Genomic DNA, 25,442 nt, shown 5'->3' with positions numbered 1-25,442 from the left:
TCTCTTGTCTTCTCAACCCAGGGCATGGATAGGGCTCTCTATATAATGCCATTTCTAAGGCAAGCACTCATTTTCTCATGGGTTCTATTTAATTACCAGTGGAGCCAATCAAGCTGCTCCATTTTATTTTTGGTGGTTTTCTGCACAACAGATGGACAGGGGTTGAACTGAGGAAGACCTATCTCTCTAGTCCATTACTCGTCAGTCCTGCTAACTAGAGACATGAGGGTTTTCAACATATACTCAAGAGTCTTTTTCCAATTTTTGCATCAACTTTATTCAATATGCAATCCTGCTGTTACTGCCAGTTCCCCTCCCTTCGATGTTGTCCCTCGCTTGGGGCTATTGAGTTTCCCCTCTCCTTGTGGGGTGAAATACTGGTGTTCCTTGAACAGGTAGTGGGGTAAGATCAGGTTCACAACTGCACATTACAGTTGTCTTAAAAAGTATTTACACTTCAATAAGCACCCATGGGAAACTTGAAAAGGCAATTCAGGGTGGGGCAAAATGAGGGATCACCCTCACCCAAGCTACAGGTTGCAATAAGCTAAGAACTAAGGCTTGGTTTATTTGGGGGGGTCTTGGAAAATGTAGAAGAGGATGCATATTCTGAGATTTAGTTGGAGAAAGGCATGTCCTCTCCAAATTTGTTCTGATGGGCCACAATCTTCACATGGAGGACATCCTGAAGGGGAGGCAACAAGAAGGCAGGTGAGAGAAGTGAGGATGGCTCTCCCTTGGCTTATTTCAGCCCTCAGACACTCCATCTCCTAGACTAACCCACACCACCCTTATACCTCACAAGGCAGCCACGAAGGATCTGTGGTTTTCCTTTACTCCATCACAGAAAGGATGTGGGCATGGGTAGGGGGTGAGTGTGCAAGGGTTAAAGGGTTTGCCCAACTCACCTGGTGGTGGACGTAAGCCTGACAGTGGTAACACCAGGAAGATAGGTCAACACAGCTAAGGACTAGTGGGTGTTGAGATGCTTCATAATGATTGACCATGTGGCCATTTATGTAACGACTGCAGTAGACCTGAAATGGAAGGGGAGAATGAGTGTGGGGGAAAAGGGGGTTAGCATCACCCTTAGATTTGCTGCAGGGTTGGGCCTTTACTCCATTACTTTCCTGTTCCATACCTTATAGCAACTAAGACACACCCAGTTCTCCTCGAATGTTCCACAGGTATTACAAGGTTGGCTTACGTCCAGTCCTGCTGCAGGTATGGGGCACACTGCCCCCAAATGGGGGCACCAAGGCATTGGTGTTACAGCATAAAATAAATCCTAGGATGGATACATGAAACTAAGGTGAGGACTTTATCTCCCTCATGTATATCATAGGATCCTGTCTGGAGACATGAGGAGGCAAGACGAAGAAACCATAACCCCAGCTTCTCCTTGAGCTTACCTCATCACTCTCAGCAGCAACACCAATAGCAGCAACTGCAGCAGCGGCTTCCCCAGATCCATATACCAGCTCAGAGTTATTAATAGGCTCACCTCCAGCTGCTTCTCCAAGGAGGCCTTCATCTTCCAGATCTTCGTCTTCTAGAGCTCTCTGGACACAGAGAAGGAAATGATGAAACTGAGAAGTCCAACTCTTTTTTTTTTCTTTCTTTTTTTTTCCTTTGGTAATATTGGGGATTAAAGTCAGGGCCCCATGCTCGCTAATCAGGCACTCTAGCACTTGAACTACACACATAGCCATTTTTACTTTTGTAATTTTTCAGATAGGATCTTATTTTTTTTTCTCACAGTCTTTCCCGAGCCTGGCTTCAAATGGCAATCCTCAGTTCTCAGCCTCCTGAGCAGCTAGGATTACAGGCATGAGCTACCCACACCTGGCTAGGTCTTATATCTGTGCCAGGATCAGCTTGGACTGTGATCATCCTACTTACAGCTCCCAGGTTACATGTGCCAACCATAGGGTCTTGCTAACATTTGCCTAAATTGACCTTGAACCATGATCCTCTAGATGCTCTACCTCCAGAGTAGCTGAAATTCAGATACATGCCACCACGCCCAGCAAGAACAATTCTTAATTTTTCTTCCCTTACCCCAGGTGTGGTGGCCTTACCTGAGCTTCATTGTCTGGTTCTAAAATTCGGGGACTCTGCTGATTGGGGGATAGCTGGGATGTGGTTCCCTGCCGAAGTGAGATCTGCTTATCTCTGTCTGAGTCTAGAGGAGTTTGGATCCGCTTGGCTCCTCCCACAGCATCCTCTGAGTTGGTCTGGTCTATTATGACTTCCCTGGTAGCCTCTGAGGTGGCTCCTCCCATAGTCTCCTTGATGGTGACCTCGTCCACCTTGGCTCCTCCCACGGTCTCCTTGGTGGTGACCTCATCCACCTTGGCTCCTCCCACGGTCTCCTTGGAGGTGACCTCGTCCACCTTGGCTCCTCCCATGGTCTCCTTGGAGGTGACCTCGTCCACCTTGGCTCCTCCCACGGTCTCCTTGGAGGTGACCTCGTCCACCTTGGCTCCTCCCACGGTCTCCTTGGAGGTGACCTCGTCCACCTTGGCTCCTCCCATGGTCTTGTTGGAATTGGCCCGGTCTACAGTGTCTCCTCCCACGGTCTCCTTGGAGGTGACCTCGTCCACCACGTCTCCTCCCATAGTCTCCTTAGAGGTGGCCTGGTCCACCTTGGCTCTTCCCATAGTGTCAGAGGTGGCCTGGTCCACCTTGGCTCTTCCCATAGTATCAGAGGTGGCCTGGTCTACTATGTCTCCTCCCACCATCTCCTTGGAGGTGGCCTGGTTCACCTTGCCTCCTCCTCCCACAGTCTCCTCCGAGGTGGCATGGTCCACCATGTCTCCTCCCACAGTCTCCTCAGAAGTGGCCTCATTCACCGTGTTTCCTCCCACAGTCTCCTCAGAGGTGGCCTGGTCTACCTTGATTCCTTCAGTCTTCTCATAGATGACCTTGTCCACTACGACTCCTTCTCCAACAGACTCCTCAAAGGTGACCGGGTCCATCATGGCTTCTCCCATGGTCTCAGTGGAGGTCGCCTGGTCTACCTTAGTTCCTCCAACACTATTCTGGAAGGTAGCCTGGACCACCATGGCTCCTCCCACAGTGTTCTCAGAGGTGTCCCAGCTCACTTTCGTTTTCCAAGTACATCTCTGAGCCTTGTTTTGAGATGTGGCCGCTTTGGTGTTCTTCACTTTGGTGTGAGTTGTAGTAGGTGTTTTTGGAGCAGGTGCTGAGTTAATTTTCCTCGTGCTTGCTTTTACACCCTTCCCTTCTGACATGGTCACCCCCTTAACCAACCTAAGATGGGTTGGATGAGATGCCTTCTTGGTGATGGGCTTAGAAGTACAGGGTGAATCCTTGTCTTCTACCTCTGGAACCATGGAAGACAATCCTTAAGTGCTGATCCCATTTCTGCCTCTAATGTCTGCCCCCCTCCCAAGTCTTCCCATGTCTACTTACTTGGGGCCCTCAAACTGCGCCAGTATTTGCGATGGACTTGGATGGTCTCCATAATCGAGGCCAGAGCCCCTGGCTGTGGTGGCCGAAGCATAGACAAAAGGGGTGGTGGGTCTCCAAGGAGGGAATGGGTGCAGGCAGCCATTGATTCTGAGATGGACGTGAGGTTGTAACCACCCTTTGGTGAGGAAAAGATACAGTGAGAGTGTCATTGGGGAATCTGGAGGATCCTACAGCGCTAACGCCCCCTCTGTCCCATGCCGGGGCCTTCAAAGTCCAGAATGGAGGATGGTAGGAGGAACAGAATCCACATTTGTAAAATGGGCGTCACTTGTGTGAGGTGGTTGTACGGTGAAAAGGTAAATTGTGTTGTCAAGTACAAAGTGGCATTAATAGTGCTGATAAAAAAAATTAGTCCATAAGGCTGGGAGTTTGGCCTAGTGGTTAAAGTGCTTGCCTAGCATGCAGGAAGACCCGGGTTCGATTCCTCGGTACCACATATATAGAAAAAAGCCAGAAGTGGTGCTGAGGCTCAAGTGGTAGAGCTCTAGCCTTGAGAAAACCCAAGGACAGTGCTCAGGCCCTGAGCTCAAGCCCAGTACTGGCAAAAAAAAAATTAGTCCATGAGACTCTTATCTCCAATTAACCACCTGAAAACCAGAAGTGGCAATGTGGCTCAAGGGGTAGGGTGGTAGCCTGGAGCTGAAGAGCTCAGGGACAGCGCCCAAGCCTAGAGTTCAAGCCCCATGATCCTGCCTGCCCGCCCCCTCCAATACTATCTAGGAATTTCTGGCCTTACACATAGATCTGACCAGATTTTTTATACACATAAAGGAACTGAGGCACATAGTGCTTAGATAACTCATGTTGAAGAACTAATGCTAGGGTTTGAACATGTACTATCTGACAAAATAGACCACATTGTATTTGCTCCTGGTACTGGTGCTTGAATTCAAGCCCTGAGACTCATTTGGCTTTTCTGTTGTTGTTAATGGCTGGTGCTACACCACTGGAGCCATATTTCTACTTCCAATTTTTGAGTGGTTAATTGAAGAGTCTACAATCTTAATCACCACCATAGCCTGGCACAAGCATTCCTGGGTACAATGTCAGATAGTTAATTTCTCTGTAATTTACTTTCTTCATCTGTAAAACAGTGATAGTAACAGCACTGAGGGTTTTTTTTGTCGGTTGTAGGGCTTGCACTCTGGTCCTAGGTACTGGCCCTGACCTCTTCAGCTCAAGGCTAGTGCTCTACCACTTTTGAGCCACAGTGCCACTTCCAGTTTTCTGGTGGTTAATTAGAGATAAGAGTCTCATGGACTTTTATGCCCAGGCTGGATTTGAACCAGGATCCTCAGATCTCAGCCTCCTGAGTAGCTAGGATTACAGTCGTGAATCCCCAGTGCCAAGCTAGTTCCTTTTTTTGCCAGCCCTGGGTCTTGAACTCAGGGTCTGGGCACTGTCCTTAGGCTTTCTCAAGACTAGCTCTCTACCATTTGAGTCACAATACTACTTCTGGCTTTTTCTATGTATGTGGTACTGAGGAATCGAACCCAGAGTTTTGTGCATGGTAGGCAAGCACTCTATCACTAGAGCATGCTCCCCAGCCTTGTTCCTTTGATCTTAAGAAAGGAAATAGGGCTGCTTTATCAAGTAAATAAAGTGCTGAGAAGAGTGCTTTGTGCATAGTGAGGGCCTAATTAAAGCTATGATTGGCCTTATCAATGCACTCTATATACCAATGATTGCAGACGGATCCATACTCAAAGGGGATTTAAGGAACCGTCACCAAGTGACACAACCAACTCTTCCAAACTGCCCTCCTACCATGGGAAGGGGGACCAAGAATTACCTCAAGAATAAGGATAGTGTGGCCATTTGCAAGGCCCATCAGCAGGTGAGTGAGGTGGGCATAACATTCTGGTGACACCTGGCAGCCACCCAGTGGGTCACCTTGTGCAGCGTCAAAACCAGCAGATACCAGCACCAGTTCTGGGTTAAACTGAGGCAGGGAGAGAAGAGAAACATGAATGTGAGGAGAAGAAGGGTTTCATTAGACAGGAAGTGATGGGAGTGAGGATAAGTGAAGGTATGGAGGGCAAGTCAGGGACATAGAGATTCAGGACCTAGAGCCTGGGAGATGCCGGAGCACAGGCCTGAAAAGAAACAGTGGGAGATAGGGCAGCATGGGAAACAGAGATATGTCAGGCAGACCTAGGGGCAATACAAATGGACATGATGGGGACATGAGATAAGAATCAGGAGAACAACATGAACCACAGACACAAGAGACAGGGAGACTCAGATATCAAGATGGTGACATGACAACTAGAGAAACAGAGACATGTTCTGTCTCACATGGGACACACATGAAGATGAAAGTGCCACACACAGATGCTCACAGACAGTTCCACGTGGAACTGTATATTCACATTAGTCATGTGCCACAAACTTGGTTTCTCAGAGAAGGGAATAATCCATAGGTGGGCCCTGCATAGTCACAATCATATTCATGTTAACAATGCCCATAGGAGGCAGTCATCTTCACATACTTACACAAATCTCCACATAAGGTCATCATGGCCATTTGTGCATCATCAGACACTAAAGAGGCACATGGCCAGTCAGGCTCTGGGAGCTCACTTCTGTAAATTCTAGGTACTAGGAGGTTGAGATTTAAAAGATCAGAATTTGAAGCCAGCCAAGGCAGAGAAGTTAAGAGTTCATTTCCACTTGAGACATGGCTCAAGTGATACAGCATAACTGAGCAATCTAAGCTATGCAAGCAAGGGGCCCTGAGCCCAAATCCTACTAACTAGAGGGGGTGGGGCAATTAAAAAACTATAAAAAAAATCAAGGCATGTGTCCACATCCAGGCTCACACATGCATTCACTGTCAGTCACCCTCTCCCCAAATCACCTTCCCCCTCATCCTCCCCGCATAGCATCACATGTAAGTATATGGGGAATAGACGATGGCAAACAGCAGCCTGTGTGGTATCACATGCATGAACCCAACCCTCTACCTCCCTCACACATGCAAGTTCCAGAGATAGCAACTCATGACCATTCTTATACCCAGACAAGAAATCACACAGGACACAGATCCAGCCAGGTTACAAGGGCCATGACCACACACTGAGAAACCACAGAATCTGATTCTTTTTTTGCCAGTCCTGGGCTTGAACTCAGGGCCTGAGCACTGTCCTTGAACTTTCTCAAGGCTAGAGCTCTACCACTTGAGCCTCAGCACCACTTCCGGCTTTTTTCTATGTATGTGGTACCAAGGAATCAAACCCGGGTCTTCATGCATGCTAGGCAAGCACTTTAACCACTAGGCCAAACTCCCGGCCCACAGAATCCCATTCTATACAGTAGCATGTCACAGAGAGAGAGCACTGACACGCTGTCAGGTGTGTATAGTTAGACATACAAGATCAAGATCATCCCAGCCACCCCTGCCTGCATAGTTATTATTATTATTGCCACTCACAGGCTATCTCATAGGATCAGTCACCTGGCAGTCAGACACATGCTATGGAGGCAGGCATATGCCACTACCTGTATAGGTATGTCATGCAATAACCTAAGCCTTACCTCATATGCAACTGGAAGCACAAGTCGATGCCATGCAGCCAGGTAGTCAGCATCACCCATACGGGGCCCATTCCAGGCCACATTGACAGTGAAGCCCATGCCCTCAGCCAGACCTACGTGGCTGCTGGACCCCTCATCCCCCACGGGGAAGAAATTGCCGCGATCATAGCGGTGCAGGGACATATAAAGCACACTGTGGGTAACAGGATGGAAAGAGAAAGGGGCCACAGCCAATTAGGGGCATGGTCAGCCCCTTGCCTGACCATGCCCTTGTCCCTAGCTTTTATCCCTTACCTGGGGTCATTCTCAAAGATGTGCTGAGTTCCATTCCCATGATGGATATCCCAATCCACAATCAGGATCCTGGAGAGGAAATAGCATGTAGCATCTTAGTAAGCGGAGACATTTGTCCCTTGGAAGAAGGCTAGGGCTAGTTCCATGGGGATCTGCAGAGGCATTTGTTACTGGGTAGCAGGACCTTGGGTCTCTTGGGAAAGAGTTGGCTGTTAGTATGAGGATGAACCCTGGGCCCTGGGCTCTTCTTGGGAAGGACTAGGGGGTCAAGCATGCTAAGGCAGGACCTCAGTACTGGGGCTTGAACTCAAGGCCTTGTGTTCTTGCTTGACTTTTTCACTGAAGGCTTGACATTCTGCAGTTGGAGCCACACCTCCAATTTGGTTTTTTTTTCCTCTAGTTAGTTGGAGATAACAAATCTCATGGATATGTCTGCCTGGGCTAACTTAAAACCCCAATTCTCAGATCTCAGCCTCTTGAGTAGCTAAGATTATAGGCATGAGCCGGTGGTGTCTGAGCAGGATCATGGAGGTACAATCTATGGGCCTTGTATGGGAGGTGCTGAAAGGAGTTTTCTTGGTTTCCTGTCTCCTGAGATGCTTGTGTGATCCTTGGCTCGGTTCTGGGATACTTCTGGGGGGTGGTATTATGGGCCTGCTGATTAAGCACTGGGCCAGGGGTGAGGAGATCCAGGGTGGTGTAAGAAACAGGTTTGGGGGAGGTGGTCTCTAGGGAGCTCTTACCTGAAGGCATTCCCTCTAATGGCTTGGGCATGACGAGCAGCCACAGCCACAGAATTAAAGAAACAGAAGCCACAAGCAGCATTATGCTCCGCGTGGTGTCCGGGGGGGCGCACCAGAGCAATGCCATTCAAAACCTTAGGGGGGAAATGAAGAGTCAGACTGGATCCCTGGCCCTCACACATGGGGTTCCTTCTTTCTTCTCTGTCCTTTCCACCAATCCAGCTAGGAGGGGTTGATCCCCCCATCCCAGTGAGCAGAGATACTTGCATTGCCTCTTTCCATCTGCCTTGCTCAACTCTTTTCAAGGAGACAGTGTAAGTGGTAGATGGCCAGCTCTTTTTTTTCCAGTCCTGGGGTTTGAACTCACTGTCCTTGGGCTTTCTCAAGGCTAGAGCTCTGCCACTTGGGCCACAACACCACTTCTGGCATTTTTTTCCTATGTATGTATGTGGTACCAAGGAATTGAACCCGGGTCTTCATGCATGCTAGGCAAGCACTTTACCACTAGGCCAAACTCCCGGCCGGGCTCTCTTTTTCTATTCTCCCAAGGATCTCCTTTTCCTAGCCCAATGCCATCTCATAAGGACTCACCTCTCCTGATAGTACAGCTTCCACCAGGCTGCAGACCGAACCTGTAGCTAGTTGAGCACAGGTAAATGTGCTGGGGCAGATGTAGATGGAGTCAAAGTTGGCACCCTCGCGGTGCAGGTCCCGGGTTTTCATGGTCTCCGTGGCCCGGAGACGCTCCACATATTCGGCACTGAAGGCATTATAAGGACAGTTGGGTGGATCTGTCCATTTCCCACCCCATGCTGAGGCAAGAAGGGGTCAGCAGCAACTTTATCTACAATGGAGGGGGAGCCCCTGGCTCTACCCTCCAGAGAACTACCAGACCTGTCGCTACTTACCCTCAGTACAGACTGACCTGTGGCAGGTAAGGAGTTCCGCATCAGTGGCAGCTCGCACAGGCAGGTGGAGGAGGCGTGCTGCAAGGCCTAGTTCCTCTAGGTGGCACATGATCCGTAAAATACGCTGCGGTGTCTCAGGATGGTGGCTAGCAATGGAGATAAAACCAGAGAGAGGGGTTTAGTGCTTATAAGGAATGCCCCTCACCAACTTAACTCCAGCCTCCCCCTTCTCCTCCTCCTCCTCCTCCTCCTCCTTCTCCTCCTCCTCCTCCTCCTCCTCCTCCTCCTCCTCCTCCTCCTCCTCCTTCTTCTTCTTCTTCTTCTTCTTCTTCTTCTTCTTCTTCACCAATCCTGGGCTTGAACTCAGGGCCTGGGCACTGTCCTTGAGCTTCTCTTCCTCCAGGCCAGCACTCTAGCACTTGAGCCACGGCACCACTTTTTCTGTGTATGTGGTACTGAGGAATCCAACCCAGGGCTTCATGCATGCTAGGCAAGTACTCTACCACTAAGCCACCTTCCCAGCCCCAATTCCAGCCTTCTAAATGCATACCTGTCCCACAGGTTGCAGTGACTCATCATTCTTTGGTCATAGACCAATCCCGTACGATGCTGCACTGTGGGCCAAGTCAGGACTGGCAGTGAAGTGGCCACCAAGGGTCCTTCCCCTTCCTCTTGTCTCTCTTCCCAGTTGCTTCCACCCTCATTGTCCTCCTCTGTACTATCAACTGCAAAGAGAAGTCACCTTTACCTTACATCCTCAATTTGGATCCCCATCAAACTCTATGACAAAAATGACTCAAACACACAAAAAGTGTAGGAAGCCTAAAATCTGTGTCTGGTGAGAGAGAGAGGCCATGAGCCTCCATAACCAAGATGGTCTAGCCCCAGTGACTCATACCTGGATTCCTAAGAAGCTGAGATCTGAGGATCATGATTCAAAGCCAACCCACCCAGGAAAAGTCTGTGAGACTTTCAGCACCAATTAACCACCAAAAAGCCGGAAGTACAGCTCTGGCTCAAGTGGCAGAGCACTAGCTTTAAGTGCAAAAGCTAAGGGGCCAGGGACTGGTGGCTTATGCCTGTAATCCTAGCTACTCAGGAGACTGACATATGAAGGGATGCAAAGCCAGCCATAGGCATGCAAGTCTGTAAGACTCTTATCTTCAATTAACTACCAAAAAAATGAACTAAAAGCAGAGTTCTGGCTCAAGTGGTAGAGTGCCAGTCTTGAGAAAAGAAGCTAAAGGATAGCTCCAAGGACCCTAGGTTAAGCTCTATTATAGACACACACACACACACACACACACACACACACACGCACGCACACACACGCACACACACGCTAAAGGAGAACATTTAGGCCCTGAGCTCAAGCCCAGTACTGACATACAAAATAAAACTTAGAAGAGTGCTGTCCCTCCCTGAACAATGCATTCTGTATACAGTCTTATCAAGTCCATTCCCTCCTTACCCATATTCACAAGGACTTCCCAGAATGGTTCTAGGGCGTCCAGAGTATAGGAGACTGAAGCCAGAGCACTAGAGGTAAGAGAAGGAGAAATCTGATGAAATGGTCCCAACGTGGGCAATAAAGGTCTCCTTTTCCCCTCTTCCACCCAAGCTCACCTTTGGCACGGTGCAACTGGGAACTCTAGCATGGGGCAAGGGTCTCCTAGAAGGGTATGGAGTGATGCACTGACACCCCTAGCCAGAGACTGGAGGTTGTAGCCACCCTGAAACAGAGTGGGGATCAGACATAGCTATGTTACCACATTACCAGGGAATACTGATCATACTTACCACATTAGGTGACACTATATACGCACACTTTAAGCAAGAAGATAATTAGAGGGAGACTTGATTTAATTCCTTTGACAATAACGTCATTATCATTTTGCCCTTTGGATGTGAGGATAACTGAACTATGTAGTGAATGTGCAAGGTTGTCCTACTAAAAGGGGAAATACTGAGCCAGGAACTGTATGTTTGAAAGTTTGTTTCCTTCCTGTCCCTTCCTCCCTTCCTCCCTTCCTCCCTCCCTCCCTCCCTCCCTGCCTCCCTCCCTCCCTCCCTCCCTTCCTTCCTTCCTTCCTTCCTTCCTTCCTTCCTTCCTTCCTTCCTTCCTTCCTTTGTCCTGGGGCTTGAACTCAGGGCCTGGGTGCTAACCTTGAACTCTTTTGCTCAACATGAGTGTTCTACCCCTTGAGCCACAGTGCCACTTTTGGTTTTCTAGTGGTTAATTGGAGATAAGAGTCTCACTGACTTTAGTGCCCAGGCTGGCTTTGAACTAAAATCCTCAGAGCTTAGCCTCCTGAGTAGCTAGAATTATAGGCATTAGTCACCAGTACCAGGCTAAATTTTTCATTTTTTTGCCAGTCCTGGAGCTTGAACTCAGGGTCTAGGCACTGTCCTTGGACACTTTTTGTGGCTAGCATTCTGCCACTTGAGCCACAGTACCACTTCTGGCTTTTTCTGAGTACATGGTACTGCGGAATCAAACCCCGGGCTTTGTGCATGCTATGTGAACACACTACCACTAGGCTACGCTCCCGGTCCCCCATGCTATTTTTTTTTGCCAGTTGTGGGGCTTGAACTCAGTGCCTTGGCAATGTCCCTGAGATGCTTTTGCTCAGGACTAGCACTCTACACTTGAGCTACAGTACCACTTCTGGCTTTTTGTGTTTATGTGGTACTAAGGAATCAAACTCATGGCTTCATGCATGCTAAGCAAGCACTGTACCATCAAGCCACAGTCCCACTCCTTCACTGTTTTTTGATTTATAATTTTTGGGGGAGGTCTGGTCCTGGGGCTTGAACTCAGGGCTCAGACACTGTCCCTGACCATTTTCTCTAGCACTCTACCACTTTGTGTTTACACTTCTGGCTTTTTTGGTGCTTAATTGCAGGTAAGTGTCTCATGGACTTTCTGGCCCGGGCTGCCTTTGAACAAGGATCCTCAGATCTTAGTTGCCTAAGTAGCTACAATCACAAATGTTAAGCCATTAGTACCTAACTCTATTTTGATTTTCTTTTTTGTCAGGATTGGCTTAAACTCAGGGCCTGACCACTGGCCTTGGGCTTTCTCAAGGCTAAAGCTCTACCACTTGAGCCATAGCATCATTTCTGGCTTTTTTCTATGTATGTGGTACCAAGGAATTGAACCCAGGTCTTTGCATATGCTAGACAAGCACTCTTACCACTAGGCCAAACTCTCTACCCTACTTCTGGCATTTTTTTCTATGTATGTGGTACTGAGGAATTGAAAATAGGGCTTCATTCATGCTAGGCAAGCACTCTACCAGTAGGCCAAACTCCCATCCTGTTTTTTTTTTTTTTGCCAGTCCTGGGGCTTGAACTCAGGGCCTTATCACTGTCCTTGGGCTTTTTCCTCAAGTCTAGCACTCGGCCACTTGAGCCACAGCACCATTTCTGGCTTTTTGTATGTATGTGGTACCGAGGAATTGAACTCCGGTCTTTGTGCATGCTAGGCAAGCACTTTACCATTAGGCTAAACTCCCGCCGCCCCCCCCCGTCCTGTTTTTTGTTTTTGTTTTTGTTTTTTTTGGTCAGTACTAGACTCAGGACCTGGACACTGTTCTTGGACAGTTTTTGCTGAAGGCCAGTGATCTGCCACTTGAGCCACAGCAACACTTCTGGCTTTTTCTGTGTATAAGGTACTGAGGAATCAAACCCAAGTCTTCATGCATGCTAAGCGAGCATTCTACCACTAGGCCAAACTCCCAGCCCTGTTTTTTTTTGTTTTTGTTTTTTAGTTTGCAGTGCTGAGGATGGAGCCAAGAGCCTCAAGTACGTTAGGGAAGTACTCTGCCACTGAAGTCACACCCGGTCTTAAAAGCTCTGTTCATTCTTTTTGTGCCAATACTGAGCCTTGAACTAAGAGCCAGGGTGCCCTCTCAGCGTTTTAGCTCATGGCCAGTGCTCTACTACTTCAACTATACCTCCATTCCCAGAAAAGTTCAGAGTGTACAGGGTAAGATAAAGTTGAGTCACGTACCTCCAGAGACAAAATGAGCTTGCCTCCAGCCATACCCATGAGCATGTGAGTTAACTGGGCAAACCCTGCAGGGGTGGCAGCCATCTCTCCCTGAAAGGACATGGAGGGTAAGTCTGGTTCAATATACCCCATTTCGCACACTTGCCATCCACAGGGGATCCTGCCTTACCTTGGGATCCCCTTGGAGGGCATCATATCCAGCAGCTACAAGGACCAGTTGTGGTTGAAACTAAGGGGAGATGGGGAGAAAGAATATGTGAGACTCCCTGCCATTAGGGGCCATGCCCCTCAGTGTTGCCCCTTATCCCAACCTTCCCCAAATCCCCAGGACCTCAGAAGCAACAGGTAACAGGATGTGGAGAAAAGCAGCAATGTAGTCTGCATCTCGCATCCCCACCTGCAGACATAGGGGAAAGTTAGCTAGCTGCCATAAGCTGTTGGATTGGATTGGGCCTCACTTTGAGTGATCAGACACTGACCTGATTCCAAGGTATATTGATGTTGTATCCTTGGCCTTGGCCACAACCTATGGCAGACCAGTTAGAGGCCTGGAGGTGAGGCCAGAACCGACCCTGCTCATAGCGGTGGATGGAGAAGTACAAAACACTGGGGACAGATAAAAGATAGAATGAAGGATTGTGCTCTAACATGTGTAAAGCTATGGGTTAAATGCCCAGGACAGGGGAGAAAAAGGTAAGCCAGGAGCCAGTGGCTTATGCCTGTAATCTTAACTACTCAGGAGATTGAAATCTGAGGATTGTGGTACCTTCCTCTGAGGCCAAGATAGGAACAACAGGATAAACCCACAAAGCTAATGGAACCTTGGGGGAAACAGCTAAAGCTGAAAAGAATCCCAGGACAGGGATCTTAAAGATTCTCCTGAAGAAACTGTGGGACCAGGAAGCCAAGAGTGAGGAGAGAGCCTCAGGAGCCTGAGATCTAAGGATCACAGTTCAAAGCACGTGGGCACGAAAGTCCGTGAGATTCTAATCTCTAATTAACCACCAGAAAACTGGAAGTGGCATTGTATCTCAAAGTGGTAGCACCATTAGCCTTGAGTTGAAGAGCTCAGAGACAGTGCCCAGGCCAAGTTCAAGCCCCAGGATTAAAAAAAATAAGAGTGAGGAGGAGAGGGTGGAGTTATAGCTCAAGTGGTAGAGCACTGTCCTTGAGCATAGCCTAGTGGTAGAGTGCTTGCCTAGCATGCATGAAGCCCTGGGTTCTATTCCTCTGTACCACATAAATAGAAAAGTGGTGCTTTGGCTCAGTGGTAGAGTGCTAGCCTTGAGGCAAACTCAAGGACAGTGCCCAGGCCCCGAGTTCAGTACACATAACTATCAAAAAAATTGCTAAAGCAAAAAAGTGCTAGGAACATGGCTCCAGGGGTAGAGTATCTGCCTATCAAGTGTAAGGCCCTGAGTTCAAATTCCACTACAAAGACAGAGTGAGAGAAAAAAAACCCAGAGAGACAGAAAGAAAGACCTTGCAGATACACAGAAATGAAAAAGACATATGCACAGAGATAATCAAATTAAAAAAAACAAAGAAATGAAAAAGACACCTGATAGCAACAGCATATGAAGAAAAATAGTGAAGCAATGTCTGAAGAACAAATAACCTAGATTGGGCAAAGGTCCATGGGAATTCAAGATCTCTGAAGGAAAAAAGTAGACTTGCCAGGGACAGTGGCTCACACCTACAGTCCTAGCTACTCAGGAGGCTGAGATCTGAGGGCTGCAACTCAGCTCAGGCAAAAAGGTTGCGATCAAAAAGCTGGAAGTTGTGGCTCAAGTGATAGCACTAGCTTTGAGTAAAAAAGCTTAGGGATAGCACACAGGCTGCGAGTTCAAGTCTCAGGACTGTCACAAAAAATGAAATAAGAATTATACATTTATATGACCTAACTGCCTATGGTAACAAAAAGAGATGTTAGATGTACTAGAGTTAAATGCAGTGGAATACTCTGTAGCCTGTAGAAGAATGAGGTGATTATGTTAAATATATGCTCTGTTTATGATGTATACACCTTCCTTATTCAATTTTTGTTTGAATGTGTCAGGGCTTGAACCCATAGCCTCACTTTCTCACTTGGCTTTTTCAAGCTCAAGGCTGGCACTTGAGCCACAGCTACACATCTGACTTTTTTATGCCAATAAGAATCTTGACGCTTTGTTTCATTGGGTTAGCTTCAAACTGAGACCCTCAGATTCCAGCTGAATAGCTAGAATTAATAGTCATGAGCCCATTGGTGACTGGCTCAACCTCTAATTTTTTGAACAAATACTTTATGGTACTCATAATCGGAAAATAATTAAATAATAATACGAGATCTACTCCAGCTCAAGGGTAAATTGGCAAGGAAGATCTCCAAGTATTTGTGGTTGAACTCCCATCCCTCCCATCTCTTTTCTGTGTTACCTCTTATTCTGTATGGCTCAGTCTCATCTATAAAATGTGAACCCAATAGTCCCTGAAATTAGGAAGCAGCAGACACACGGGGGCAGCATACATCCTGATACAAGGTAAGCCCAATACATTTAAATGTATGTTCTTCTCTCCCAGGCTCTCTGGTTGGGTCTAGAAGAATGGGAGTTGGGGATGATTGGGACAGGGTGTACCTGGGATCCTGGTCAAACGTGAATTGTGTTCCCTGGCCATGATGCACGTCCCAGTCTACAATAAGGATCCTGTAGGCAGGAAAGGGAGGGGGACTCTGTACCAGGAGATCAAGGGGTACCTGACTCCATGCTACCCCCATCATATAAACTGTTAGCCACTGACCTCTTAAGGTGGTGCTTCTTTTGAGCATAACGAGCAGCTACTGCTACATGGTTGAACATGCAATACCCATTCATAACATCACGCTGGGCGTGGTGTCCCGGAGGTCTGCATAGGATAGGAAAGGCCCAAGGTTTGAAAGTTTTCAAGATAGCTTCTCCCTTGCCCCCAATCCTAGACCAACAATTCCTTCAGTGCTGATGCCATAAATCTTCCAGCAACTGAGTAACTGGGGCCCTCAACTCCTCACAACCCCCAATCTACTGTTCTCTCTCCAAAGAAGATTGGAAAATAGTCATTAAAGTTATCTATTCCTTTGCTGAGCATGGTTGTGACTCCTTTAATCCCAGAACTCAGGAAGCTGAGATAGGAGGATGGAGAGTTCTGTACTAGCCTGTGCCACCAGGTGAAAATGTATTTAAAAAGAAAGCAACAACAACAACAAAAAAGGTTATCCATGCACACATTCTCATATCTAGTCATTTGCTATGTCCTTGAAGGGACATAGAACACAGTCTACATAACATGAAGGTAAAATGTTTATAAAAGTCCCACCACAGCAAATGATTGGGGAGAATCAGAAAGCCCATCAGTTGGTGAGTGCTTAACATAAAAAGTGCACTGTATAAGTGACATCTACTGAGGACTAACTTAAATTCTGTTAGAGCAAGTTTGTAAGTGAAAGATCCATGTTGTAGAAGGAAGTGTTTCACATGCTTACTATCACTGGTGATTTTAAAAAGGTTAGAATTGGGAGGGGGCAGAGGGATGGTTTAGTGATAGTGCTTGCCCAGGATGTGTAAAATCCTGGGTCCATCCCCAACACTGCAAGAAAAAAAAGTGAGGGACGACAAAGGTTCTATCTTCTGCATTTTGTCACTTCTAGAAATCCAGTTACAATGAGGGGGGGCACGGGGACGTTGTCTATGATTTATAGGCCAACTAAGCAAAGAAACCTGATTAGATTCTAAGATGTCACTCTTTGTTCGATGCATCTGGATTTCTAGATGTTCCAAATATATATATATATATATATATATATATATATATATATATATATATATATATATATATTGCACATCTTAGAATCAATAAAATATGATGGCTCTTCTTTGAATAAGACTATCTGTAGGAATTGGGTGACAAAGGCTCATGCATGCAATACTAGATACTCAGGAGGCTGAGATCTGAGGATCATAGTTTGAAGCCGGACTGGACAGGAAAGTCCATGAGACTCTTATCTCCAATAAAGTACCCAAAAAGCTGGAAATGAAAGAAGCTGCCCTGAATTCAGGCCCCAGGACTGGTAAAGAAAGAAAAGGAAAGGAAAGGAAAAGAAAGGAAAGGGAAAAAAAAGAAGAAAAGCTGGGAGTTTGGCCTAGTGGTAGAGTGTATGCCTAGCATACATGAAGACTGGGGTTTGATTCCCAGTACCACATACACAGGAAAAAAATAATATAAAATAAATGAAAAGGGCTGGGTGCAGTGGCTCACGTCTGGAATCCTAGCTACTCAGGAGGCTGAGATTTGAGAATTGCAGTTCAAAGCCATCCCAGGCTAAAAAATGTGAGACTTATCTCCAATTAACCTCTAGAAAATGGGAAGTGGGGCTGTGGCTCAAGGGGTAGGGTGGTAGCCTTGAGCTGAAGAGCTCAGGGACAGTGCCCAGGCCCAGAGTTCAAGTCCCATGACCCACAAATAAAATAAAATAAAATAGAGGATCAGATGTACAGGGGTGAGCTAGGTTAGTGTTCCGGGTAGGAGAGAGATGGAGGGCTGACATGTGAGGCAGATGGGAGCCCAGAGGACAGGCCCCGGTCTTCAGATGAGCAGGCTGGTCACAGTTCAGCAACCAGAAATTTCTTCACCATTTGCCACACTCCTTTCTTCCCCAAAGAAAATAGTATACTGCAATATGGCCACTCTTCCTCAGTATTTTGATCCAGAAGAATTGATCCACTGTGCGTCCCTTCTCACGACCATCAGGGTTCATCCCAAGCCCTGATTTCTGCCCCCTCCCAAGCCACCCCACTCCAGTCTGTGGATCATTTCCTTCATTTCTATATCTATCTATCTATCTATCTATCTATCTATCTATCTATCTATCTATCCATCTATCCTCTTTTGTTGTTGTTGTTGTTGGTCACGAGGTTTGAACTCTGGTCCTGGGCACTGTCCCTGAGCTCTTTAGCTCAAGACTACCACCCTACCCCCTGAGCCACAGACCTACTTCCAGTTTCCTAGCAGTTAATTGGAGATAAGAGTCTTACCTCGCAGCAATTAAGACAGGCTTGCTGGGTGTGGTGGCTCACGCCTGTAATCCTAGCTACTCAGGAGCTGAGATCTGAGGATCATAGCTCAAAGCCAGCCTGCTCAAAGCCAACAGCCAGCTCTGACACTAAAGTCCCTGTGGAGACTCTTGTCTCCAATTAACCTGTAGAAAAACCAGGGTAGGGCAGTAGCCTTGAGCTGAAGAGCTCAGGGACAGCACCCAGGCCCAGACTTCAAGCCCTACATCTAACAAAAAAAATAAAGAAAAAGAAAAGAAAAGAAAGGAGGGAGGGAGGGAGAGGGGGGGCAAAGAAAGAAGGGAAAAGAAGGAGGGAAGGAGGGAGGAAGGGAAGGAGAAAGGGAGGGAAGAAGGAAGGAAGACAGGGAGGGAGGAAATAAGATTGTCAATGGTTACAATGACTACCTTTCAAAAGAGGAAGCAAATGTTTGGGCAACAAGGGTGGAAGGTTTTTCATTTATTACATATGCTCATGCCTTTTGATTCTGGAACTACATGTAGATAGTACCCAAAGTCAACATATGGAGAAAGGTTTTGTTTTTTTTTTTTTTTCAAATCTAAAATGTCAAATACCTGATGATAGCCATGCCATTCCGGATGTCAGCCCCCAGGACCGCATCTACCAGTCTAAGGACAGAGCCCGACGCCAGACAGGCACAAATAAATGAATTCTGGAAAAGTGGGGGCACCAAAGAAGATATGAAGAAAACATCTGTTTTTATCTGCTCATTGTCTTCCCCCCAGCTAGGATGGGGCGTGGGGATGGAGGGACCCCAGGATTGCTGCCACTCCCAGACCTCACAGTTCTTATTCATACCGGATGTAGATAAACTGAATCATAGGTGCTTGCTAGTATGCGAAGTTCTCCCTCATTCATGTACTGGGTCGTCTCCATCAGGTCAATGTACTCAGGGCTGGGGACACAGATGGGTGATGAGATTCAGGGTCATGTACCCTCCCTAACTAAGCTTACCACACAGCAATCAAGTCAAGCTTTCCCCAGCTTCAACCTGGAAGAACAGTATACATACATAGTCTTTTGTCTTCCCAAGCCCATCCTCACATCCATTAATAAACTTTGTTCCTATTCTTACTTGTCCTTTCATCAGATATTCCAGCTGGCTATTTCTCCCTTGAGCCCTTCTCTCTCTCTCTCTTTTTAATGCCCACTCCCCTTCTGCTCAGATATTTGGTTATGTTTGGTTTGTGTTGTTTTTAATTATTATTGGTTTTATTGTTATTATAAAGGTGATGTACAGAGGGATTAAAATTATACGATTCAGGCAATACATTTCTTTCATACAATGTCTTCCCTACCCCTTTCCTCTCTCCCTCCCTCTGGTCACTATCTATGAGTTGTATAGGCCACTTTCATCAGTGTCTAACCGTTCTCTTTACTGGACCCACTCCTTTTTTCCTCTCAAAGTTCAGCTTAGCAGGATGTCAGTGGCTCACGCCTGTAATCCTAGCTACTCAGGAGGCTGAGCTCTGAGGATTGTGTTTGAAGCTGCCAGGGCAGAAAAGTCCCTATGAGACTTTTTTTTCCTCTGGTCAGTCATGGGGCTTGAATTCTCGGCCTGGGTGCTGTCCCTGAGCTCTTCAGCTCAAGGCTACTGCCCTACCCCTTGAGCCACAGCACCTCTTCCAGTTCTCTAGTGGTTAATTGGAGACAAGAGTCTCACAGACTCTAGTGTCCAGGATGGCTTTGATCATCAGATCTCATCCTCCTGAGTAGCTAGAATGAGAAGTGGGAGCCCCAGAGCCCCAGCTAGACAATTATCTCCAATTAACCACTCAAAAATTTGGAAGTAAAAGCTGGGTGAGGTGTCTCACACCTATAATCCTAGCTACTCGGGAGACTGAGATCTGAGGACAGAGGTTCAAAGCCAGCCCAGGCACTAAAGAAGGTGAAACTCTTATCTCCAATTAATCACTAGAAAATGGAAAGTGGGGCTGTGGCTCCAGGGGTAGGCGGTAGCCTTGAGCTGAAGAGCTCAGGGACAGCGCCCAGGACCAGAGTTCAAGCTCCATGAACCACAAAAAGAAAATCGGAAGTGGAGCTGTGCTCAAAGTGGTAGAGCACTGGCCTTGAGCAAAAGAGCTCAGTGACAGAGGCCAGGCCCTGACCCTGATTTCAAACCCCATCATAGACCAAAAAGCTAGAATATAGCTTTGCCTCAAGTGGTAGAATGCTAGCCTTGAGCAAAAGAATAGCCAGGCACTGGTGGTTCATAACTGTAATCCTAGCTACTCAGAAGGCTGAGATTTGGGGATTACAGTTTGAAGCTAGCCAGGGAATAAAAATCCATGAGACTCTCATCTTTAATAAATTTTTCAGAAAAAGCCAGAAGTGGCATTGTGGCTCAATTGGTAGAATGCTAGCCTTACAACAATGCCCAGGCCCTGAGTTCAAGTTTCAGGACCAGCACTAACTAATGGCTCAGCTTAATCACTCCCCATCGTCAAGCTAGCTTTTAGTGAGGCACATTACACCAACCTTCTTACTCTGGGTTCCAGCAGTTAGGGGCACCCTTCCCTTGCTCTGTCCGTACACTCAGCCTCTGTTTATACAATCAGATTGTAATAAAACAGCAAATCATCATGGGCTAATGATATTTCAGGTCACATGCTAAGCACATGTTGGATATTGAGCCCTCCTGAGGAACTTCAGTTTCCTAGCAATGGCAGATTCAGAGAAGCTCAGCTACTTGCCCAAGTCCATGAAATTTCTGATCAAATCATTCAGCCTGCCCTTATTGGTCCAGTACAATCTCTTCCCCGCCCTACCAGTTTCCTAGGCCTTCACCTGTGAACCAACATGAGCTCTTCCTTTTCTGCAACCCGGGCCTGAGGAGACATGAGAAATAAAGAGCTAAAGTAGACTGCATCCAGGTCCTGTCAGCTCTCTGCATTCCATTTAGTGTTGGCTGTGGAACTCACCGGAAAGCATACACAACGATCCAGAAGACCTTCCTGGATAAGCTGCTCCTTGATGGCGTGGAGCCTTTCAGGATTTTCGGGATAGCTGGGGAGATGGGAGACAACATTAGAAACACAGACCCCATTTTTTTCTTTTTTTTGAGCTGGTACTGGGATCTGAACTTGGCCACACACCCTTACTTGCCTTTTTCACTCATCAAAACCCTTTGATGAGTTGGTGACTCACATCTGTAATCCTAGCTACTCAGGAGGCTGTGATCTAAGGATCACGGTTCAAAGCCAGCCCAGGCAGAAAAGGCCCACAGACTCATCTCCAATTAGCCACCTAAAAACTGGAAGTATAGCTGTGACTGAAAGTGATAAGATTGCTAGCCTTGAGCAAAAACAGCTCAGAGACAATGCCCAGGCCCTGAGTTAAAGTCCCATGCCCACCACCATCAACAAGACCAACCAACCAAAAAAAAAAAAACCAAAAAACTAGGTGTGGTGATTCATGCCTATAATCCTAGCTATTCAGGAGGCTGAGATCCGAGCATTTTGGTTCAAAGTCAGCCCAGGCACTAAATAACTTGAAACTTATTTCCAATTAATCCCTAGAAAAATGGGATGTGGGGCTGTGGCTCCAGGAATAGGGTGGTAGCCTTGAGCTGAAGAACTCAGGGACAGCACACAGGCCCAGAGTTCAAGTCCCTCGATCGACAAGAAAGGCAACCAAACAAACAAAAAAACCTTTGATGATGACTGGGGACCAGTGGCTCACTTAAAATTCTAGCTACTCAGGCGGCTGAGAGCTAAAGATCATACTTCAAAGCCATCTTGGGTAGGAAAGTCCATGAGAATCTTATGTCTAATAAACCACCAAAAAGCTGAAAATAGAGTTATATCTCAAGTGGTAGAGCATTCACTTTCAGCACCAATAGCTTAGGAATAGCACTACCATCCTGCTCCCACTGGAAGCTGAAATCTTCCCCATCTGTAACCTAGCAGGCCCTAAATAATGTACACATCACCTTTCTGACCTCTCATTTTCTTTTCTTTTTTTTTTTTTGCCAGTCTTGGGCTTGGGCTTAGGGCTTGAGCACTGTCCTTGGACTTTCTCAAGGCTAGAGCTCTACCACTTGAGCCTCAGCACCATTTTTGGCTTTTTTCTATGTATGTGGTACTGAGGAATTGAACCCGGGTCTTCGTGCATGCTAGGCAAGCACTCTACCACTAGGCCAAACTCCCAGCCCCATGACCTCTCATTTTCTTTGCTTTAACTGCACTGGTCTCCCTGTTCCTCAACAGGACCATATACACTTCAGCTAATTCAGAAAGACTTCATTCTAGCCACTGCCCTGCCTAGAATTCTTCTTCCAGATGACTCCATGGCTAACTTTCATATTTCCTTCAGACCCAAGTTCTAATGTCAGCTAAGCTTTCCCTGACTTGTATTAGAAATGGAAGCACCCTTCCATCCAATTTTTTTTAATATTTTGGCTGGCCCTGGGGCTTGAACTCTGGGCCTGGGTGCTGTTCCTGAGCAACTTTGGCTCACATCTACCACTCTACCACTTGAGCTATAATACCACTTCTGGTTTTCTCTGGGATCAGTTGGAGATAAGAGTCTCACAGACTTTTCTGCTTCAGCTGGCTTTGAATAGTGATCCTCAAATCTCAGCCTCCTGTGTAGCTAGGATTATAAGGCATGATCCACTGTGCCACCGGCTTCCATCCAACTTTCAAACACTCTCACCCCTTAGTCCTTTTCCAGAGCAATGCTATCTCTAACAAGATATATCATTTATTGTTTGGTTACTTTTTATTCTTGTTTCCTTGAAGACCTGGGTTTACTTTCTTTTTTGTTTTAAAATCTTATAAAAAGAATTATTATAGCCGGGGTAGTGGTTCACGCCTGTAATCTTAGCTACGCAAGAGGCTGAGATCTGAGAATTTTGGTTCAAAGCCATCCTGGGCACTAAAGAATGTGAGACTCATCTCACATCTAGAAAACGGGAAGTACGGTTGTGGCTCATGGCATAGGGAGGTAGCCTTGAGCTGAAGAGCTCAGGGACAGTGCCCAGACCCAGAGTTCAAGCCCCATGATCCACCAAAAAAACAAACAAACAAAAAAACAGCAACAATCAGAATTACAGCAGGGTTAAAGTGTGCAGAAACAGAAAGAGTAAAACATTTTGTGTTCACCATGCAGGAAATGGGACTCCATTATCTCAGAAGTTGAGGTATAGTTTAAGTGGCATAACACTAGCCTTGAGAGAAAAAGCTACAGGAGAGTGCCCTGACCTGAGTTCAAATCCCAGCATAAGAATAACCACAAAAATGACTTCAGGTGAGACACCAGTGGTTTACATCTGGAATCCTAGCTACTCAGGAGTCTGAGATTTGAAGTGCTAGCTTTGAGGAAAAAGAAGCTAAGGTCCCGTGTTCAAGCTCCATGACTGGCACACACACATCATTCTCAAGGCTTTTTTTTAAACAGTACTGGGGTTTCAACTCAAGTGTTTCACATGTGCTAGATTTGTTAGGCTGATATATTACCACTTAAACCACGCCTCTAGCTCTCTACTTTGGTTTATTCTCATACCTGACTCTTCATAGGTACTCCATAAATGAGATTTTTGCCATGATGAGTTAGTCTTAGATCAGGTTAAGGGAGGTAACAATTATATCAGTAAATACATGAGTATAATGATTAACAAACAATGGCAAAGGCTAGGAAAATAGCTCAGATCAGGCAAACTGGCTCTGAGAGTCTAGCGCTGAGAGAAGCACTGAGGTGTAAAAGAGATCAGTCATGATCAAGGCAAGGTGTTTGGCAAAGTTGGAAGAATGGCACAATAGGTGAAACAAAGTGAAGTGCAGGGGGGGGGGGAGGGGGGGGGAGTGGCTGGCTGATGAAGTTACTAATGTGACATCTAGCCCAATCCCTTGGAATCTTAGCGATCAGAATGTAGAATTCAGAGTTGACCTTGAGAACAATGCTCTATCATTTCTGTAAGAAAGCATTTTTTTTCTAAGTCTGTGTTATTTTGTAGTTTGGAGTATCCAACCTCACCTGTCATCCCAGAGGCAACGAAAATCATTTAGTTGTTCATCAAACACCAAGCCAGTACCACTCATTACCTTCACTTCAGGGTTAAGATCCTGCAGAGGAGGGGAAAAAAAGATATACCCATTTAGGGGCTGAATTAGAGGAAACATTTCATAGTACTCATAGTCACAAACAGGGTTTTGTTAGTTAACAAAACGCCACATCGCGCCAGGCCCCTCTCACCAGCCCTTGCAGCCCCATGACTAGGTCTTCTTCAACTGGTTGGCTAAGCTTCTTCATCTTTCCTTTCTTCTTTATCTCCGACAGAGTGGGAGTGCAGCGGGGCACAGCACCCTTCTTAACCGTTCTCTTCTGCCAATCAGGGAGAAGGATCAGAGTGCAAGACTTGGTTAGCATGCTTTCCCTCCCCATCTGGGTAATAATAAACAACTTGGGCCTCACCGTGATGGCGTTCATGTCGTGATAAGGCGATTGGGGATTCTGCCTACCCTTCCGCTGCCTGGAGGCTGTGGAATCCTGGCAGGTGGATGTCATAGCTGGGGAGATTCGGGCCCTGACGCGACTCTGGTGGGATAGTGGTTTTGAGGGGGTTAGGGGGTCCGAAGGGGCCCCAGGAACCCAACCCGTAGTGCCTCTAAATCCCGCCCCTTCAAGGCTTCTCGAGCCACTGAAGTGCCCATCCCACCTCGTCCCGCCCGTTCCACTAGACCACGCCCCCTTTACATGATTTCCCGACCCCCTTCTTTCACGCCTCGCCTCTTCACGGGAGCAATTAACCCCAGACACAATCCGGACATTTTAGAACCGGCTCTTTGCAGCCAATCACCGTCCCTTTCATTCCATCAAGTCTCACTCATTTCTTACACCCCTTCCTGTATCCTTTTAGAAACCTGCGCTTTCCGGTCTATCACCCCGTTACAGAAACCCACGCTTTAACTCAGCCAGACCCATCCGCGATCACACACTCACTTAGCCCCACCCCTTATCCCGCCGGATCAGTATTTTCCACTCTTTCAAATCCTGCCCCTAGCCTTTCATCAAGTCCCTATTCACAGGGGCCAGCCCCCTTCCTTCCATAAGACCCCACCCCGCAGCTTAAATCTGTCCTCTAAAGTCTCATCAATTCTGTCCAGCCAGTCCCCAGCCGTCGTCTGTCAACCTCCGCCCTCTTTCCCCGCCAGGGAGTAGACCACAACCAATCCTCTTTCTTTACTCACAGCGCGCAATCCCCTTCGCCGTCCCTGATTCGCGGAGCCACCCTCCCGGCGACTCAGGGAGCCCCGAGTGACACATATCTTTCTTTCCATTGGACCCAGTTGCGGTAGAGCCCGCCCAGGTCCAGCCCACAAAAGGAAACGCGCTGACTGACCGCGCCCCTCTCCCAGGC

The 25,442-nt window shown here is 47.1% G+C and overlaps 1 protein-coding gene across 5 annotated transcripts; it reads right to left on the bottom strand.

Moving 5' to 3' along the window:
- Positions 1-252: 252 nt before the first annotated feature.
- Hdac6 (histone deacetylase 6) lies at positions 253-25,403 on the bottom strand. Of its 5 annotated transcripts, none has more exons than XM_090326480.1 (29): positions 25,273-25,398; positions 24,497-24,619; positions 24,278-24,406; positions 24,059-24,147; positions 21,004-21,088; positions 20,870-20,910; positions 18,881-18,977; positions 18,637-18,734; positions 15,777-15,881; positions 15,614-15,682; positions 13,475-13,601; positions 13,327-13,392; positions 13,165-13,224; positions 12,996-13,085; positions 10,607-10,713; positions 10,452-10,519; positions 9,531-9,705; positions 8,998-9,126; positions 8,664-8,832; positions 8,073-8,206; positions 7,330-7,398; positions 7,036-7,228; positions 5,291-5,440; positions 3,439-3,613; positions 2,898-3,349; positions 1,413-1,562; positions 1,142-1,288; positions 909-1,037; positions 253-685 (listed from the first exon to the last, which is right to left on the bottom strand). In XM_090326480.1, the coding sequence occupies exons 1-29, from the start codon at positions 25,360-25,362 to the stop codon at positions 617-619; spliced, it is 3,585 nt and encodes a 1,194-aa protein (XP_090182606.1). In that variant the 5' UTR covers positions 25,363-25,398; the 3' UTR covers positions 253-616. The 5 variants fall into 5 exon arrangements, with proteins under 5 accessions (XP_090182606.1, XP_090182601.1, XP_090182604.1 ...); XM_090326475.1 differs by having other exon boundaries at positions 2,082-3,349; positions 25,273-25,397; XM_090326478.1 differs by lacking the exon at positions 25,273-25,398 and adding an exon at positions 24,779-25,198 and having other exon boundaries at positions 2,082-3,349.
- Between the last annotated feature and the right edge of the window lie 39 nt (positions 25,404-25,442).

Source organism: Megascapheus bottae, chromosome X (genome assembly GCF_031878675.1).
Source record: "Megascapheus bottae isolate mThoBot1 chromosome X, mThoBot2.hap1, whole genome shotgun sequence".
NCBI lineage: Eukaryota > Metazoa > Chordata > Mammalia > Rodentia > Geomyidae > Megascapheus > Megascapheus bottae.
The sequence above is the reverse complement of the archived record's forward strand: the minus strand, read 5'-3'. Positions and strand labels throughout refer to the sequence as shown.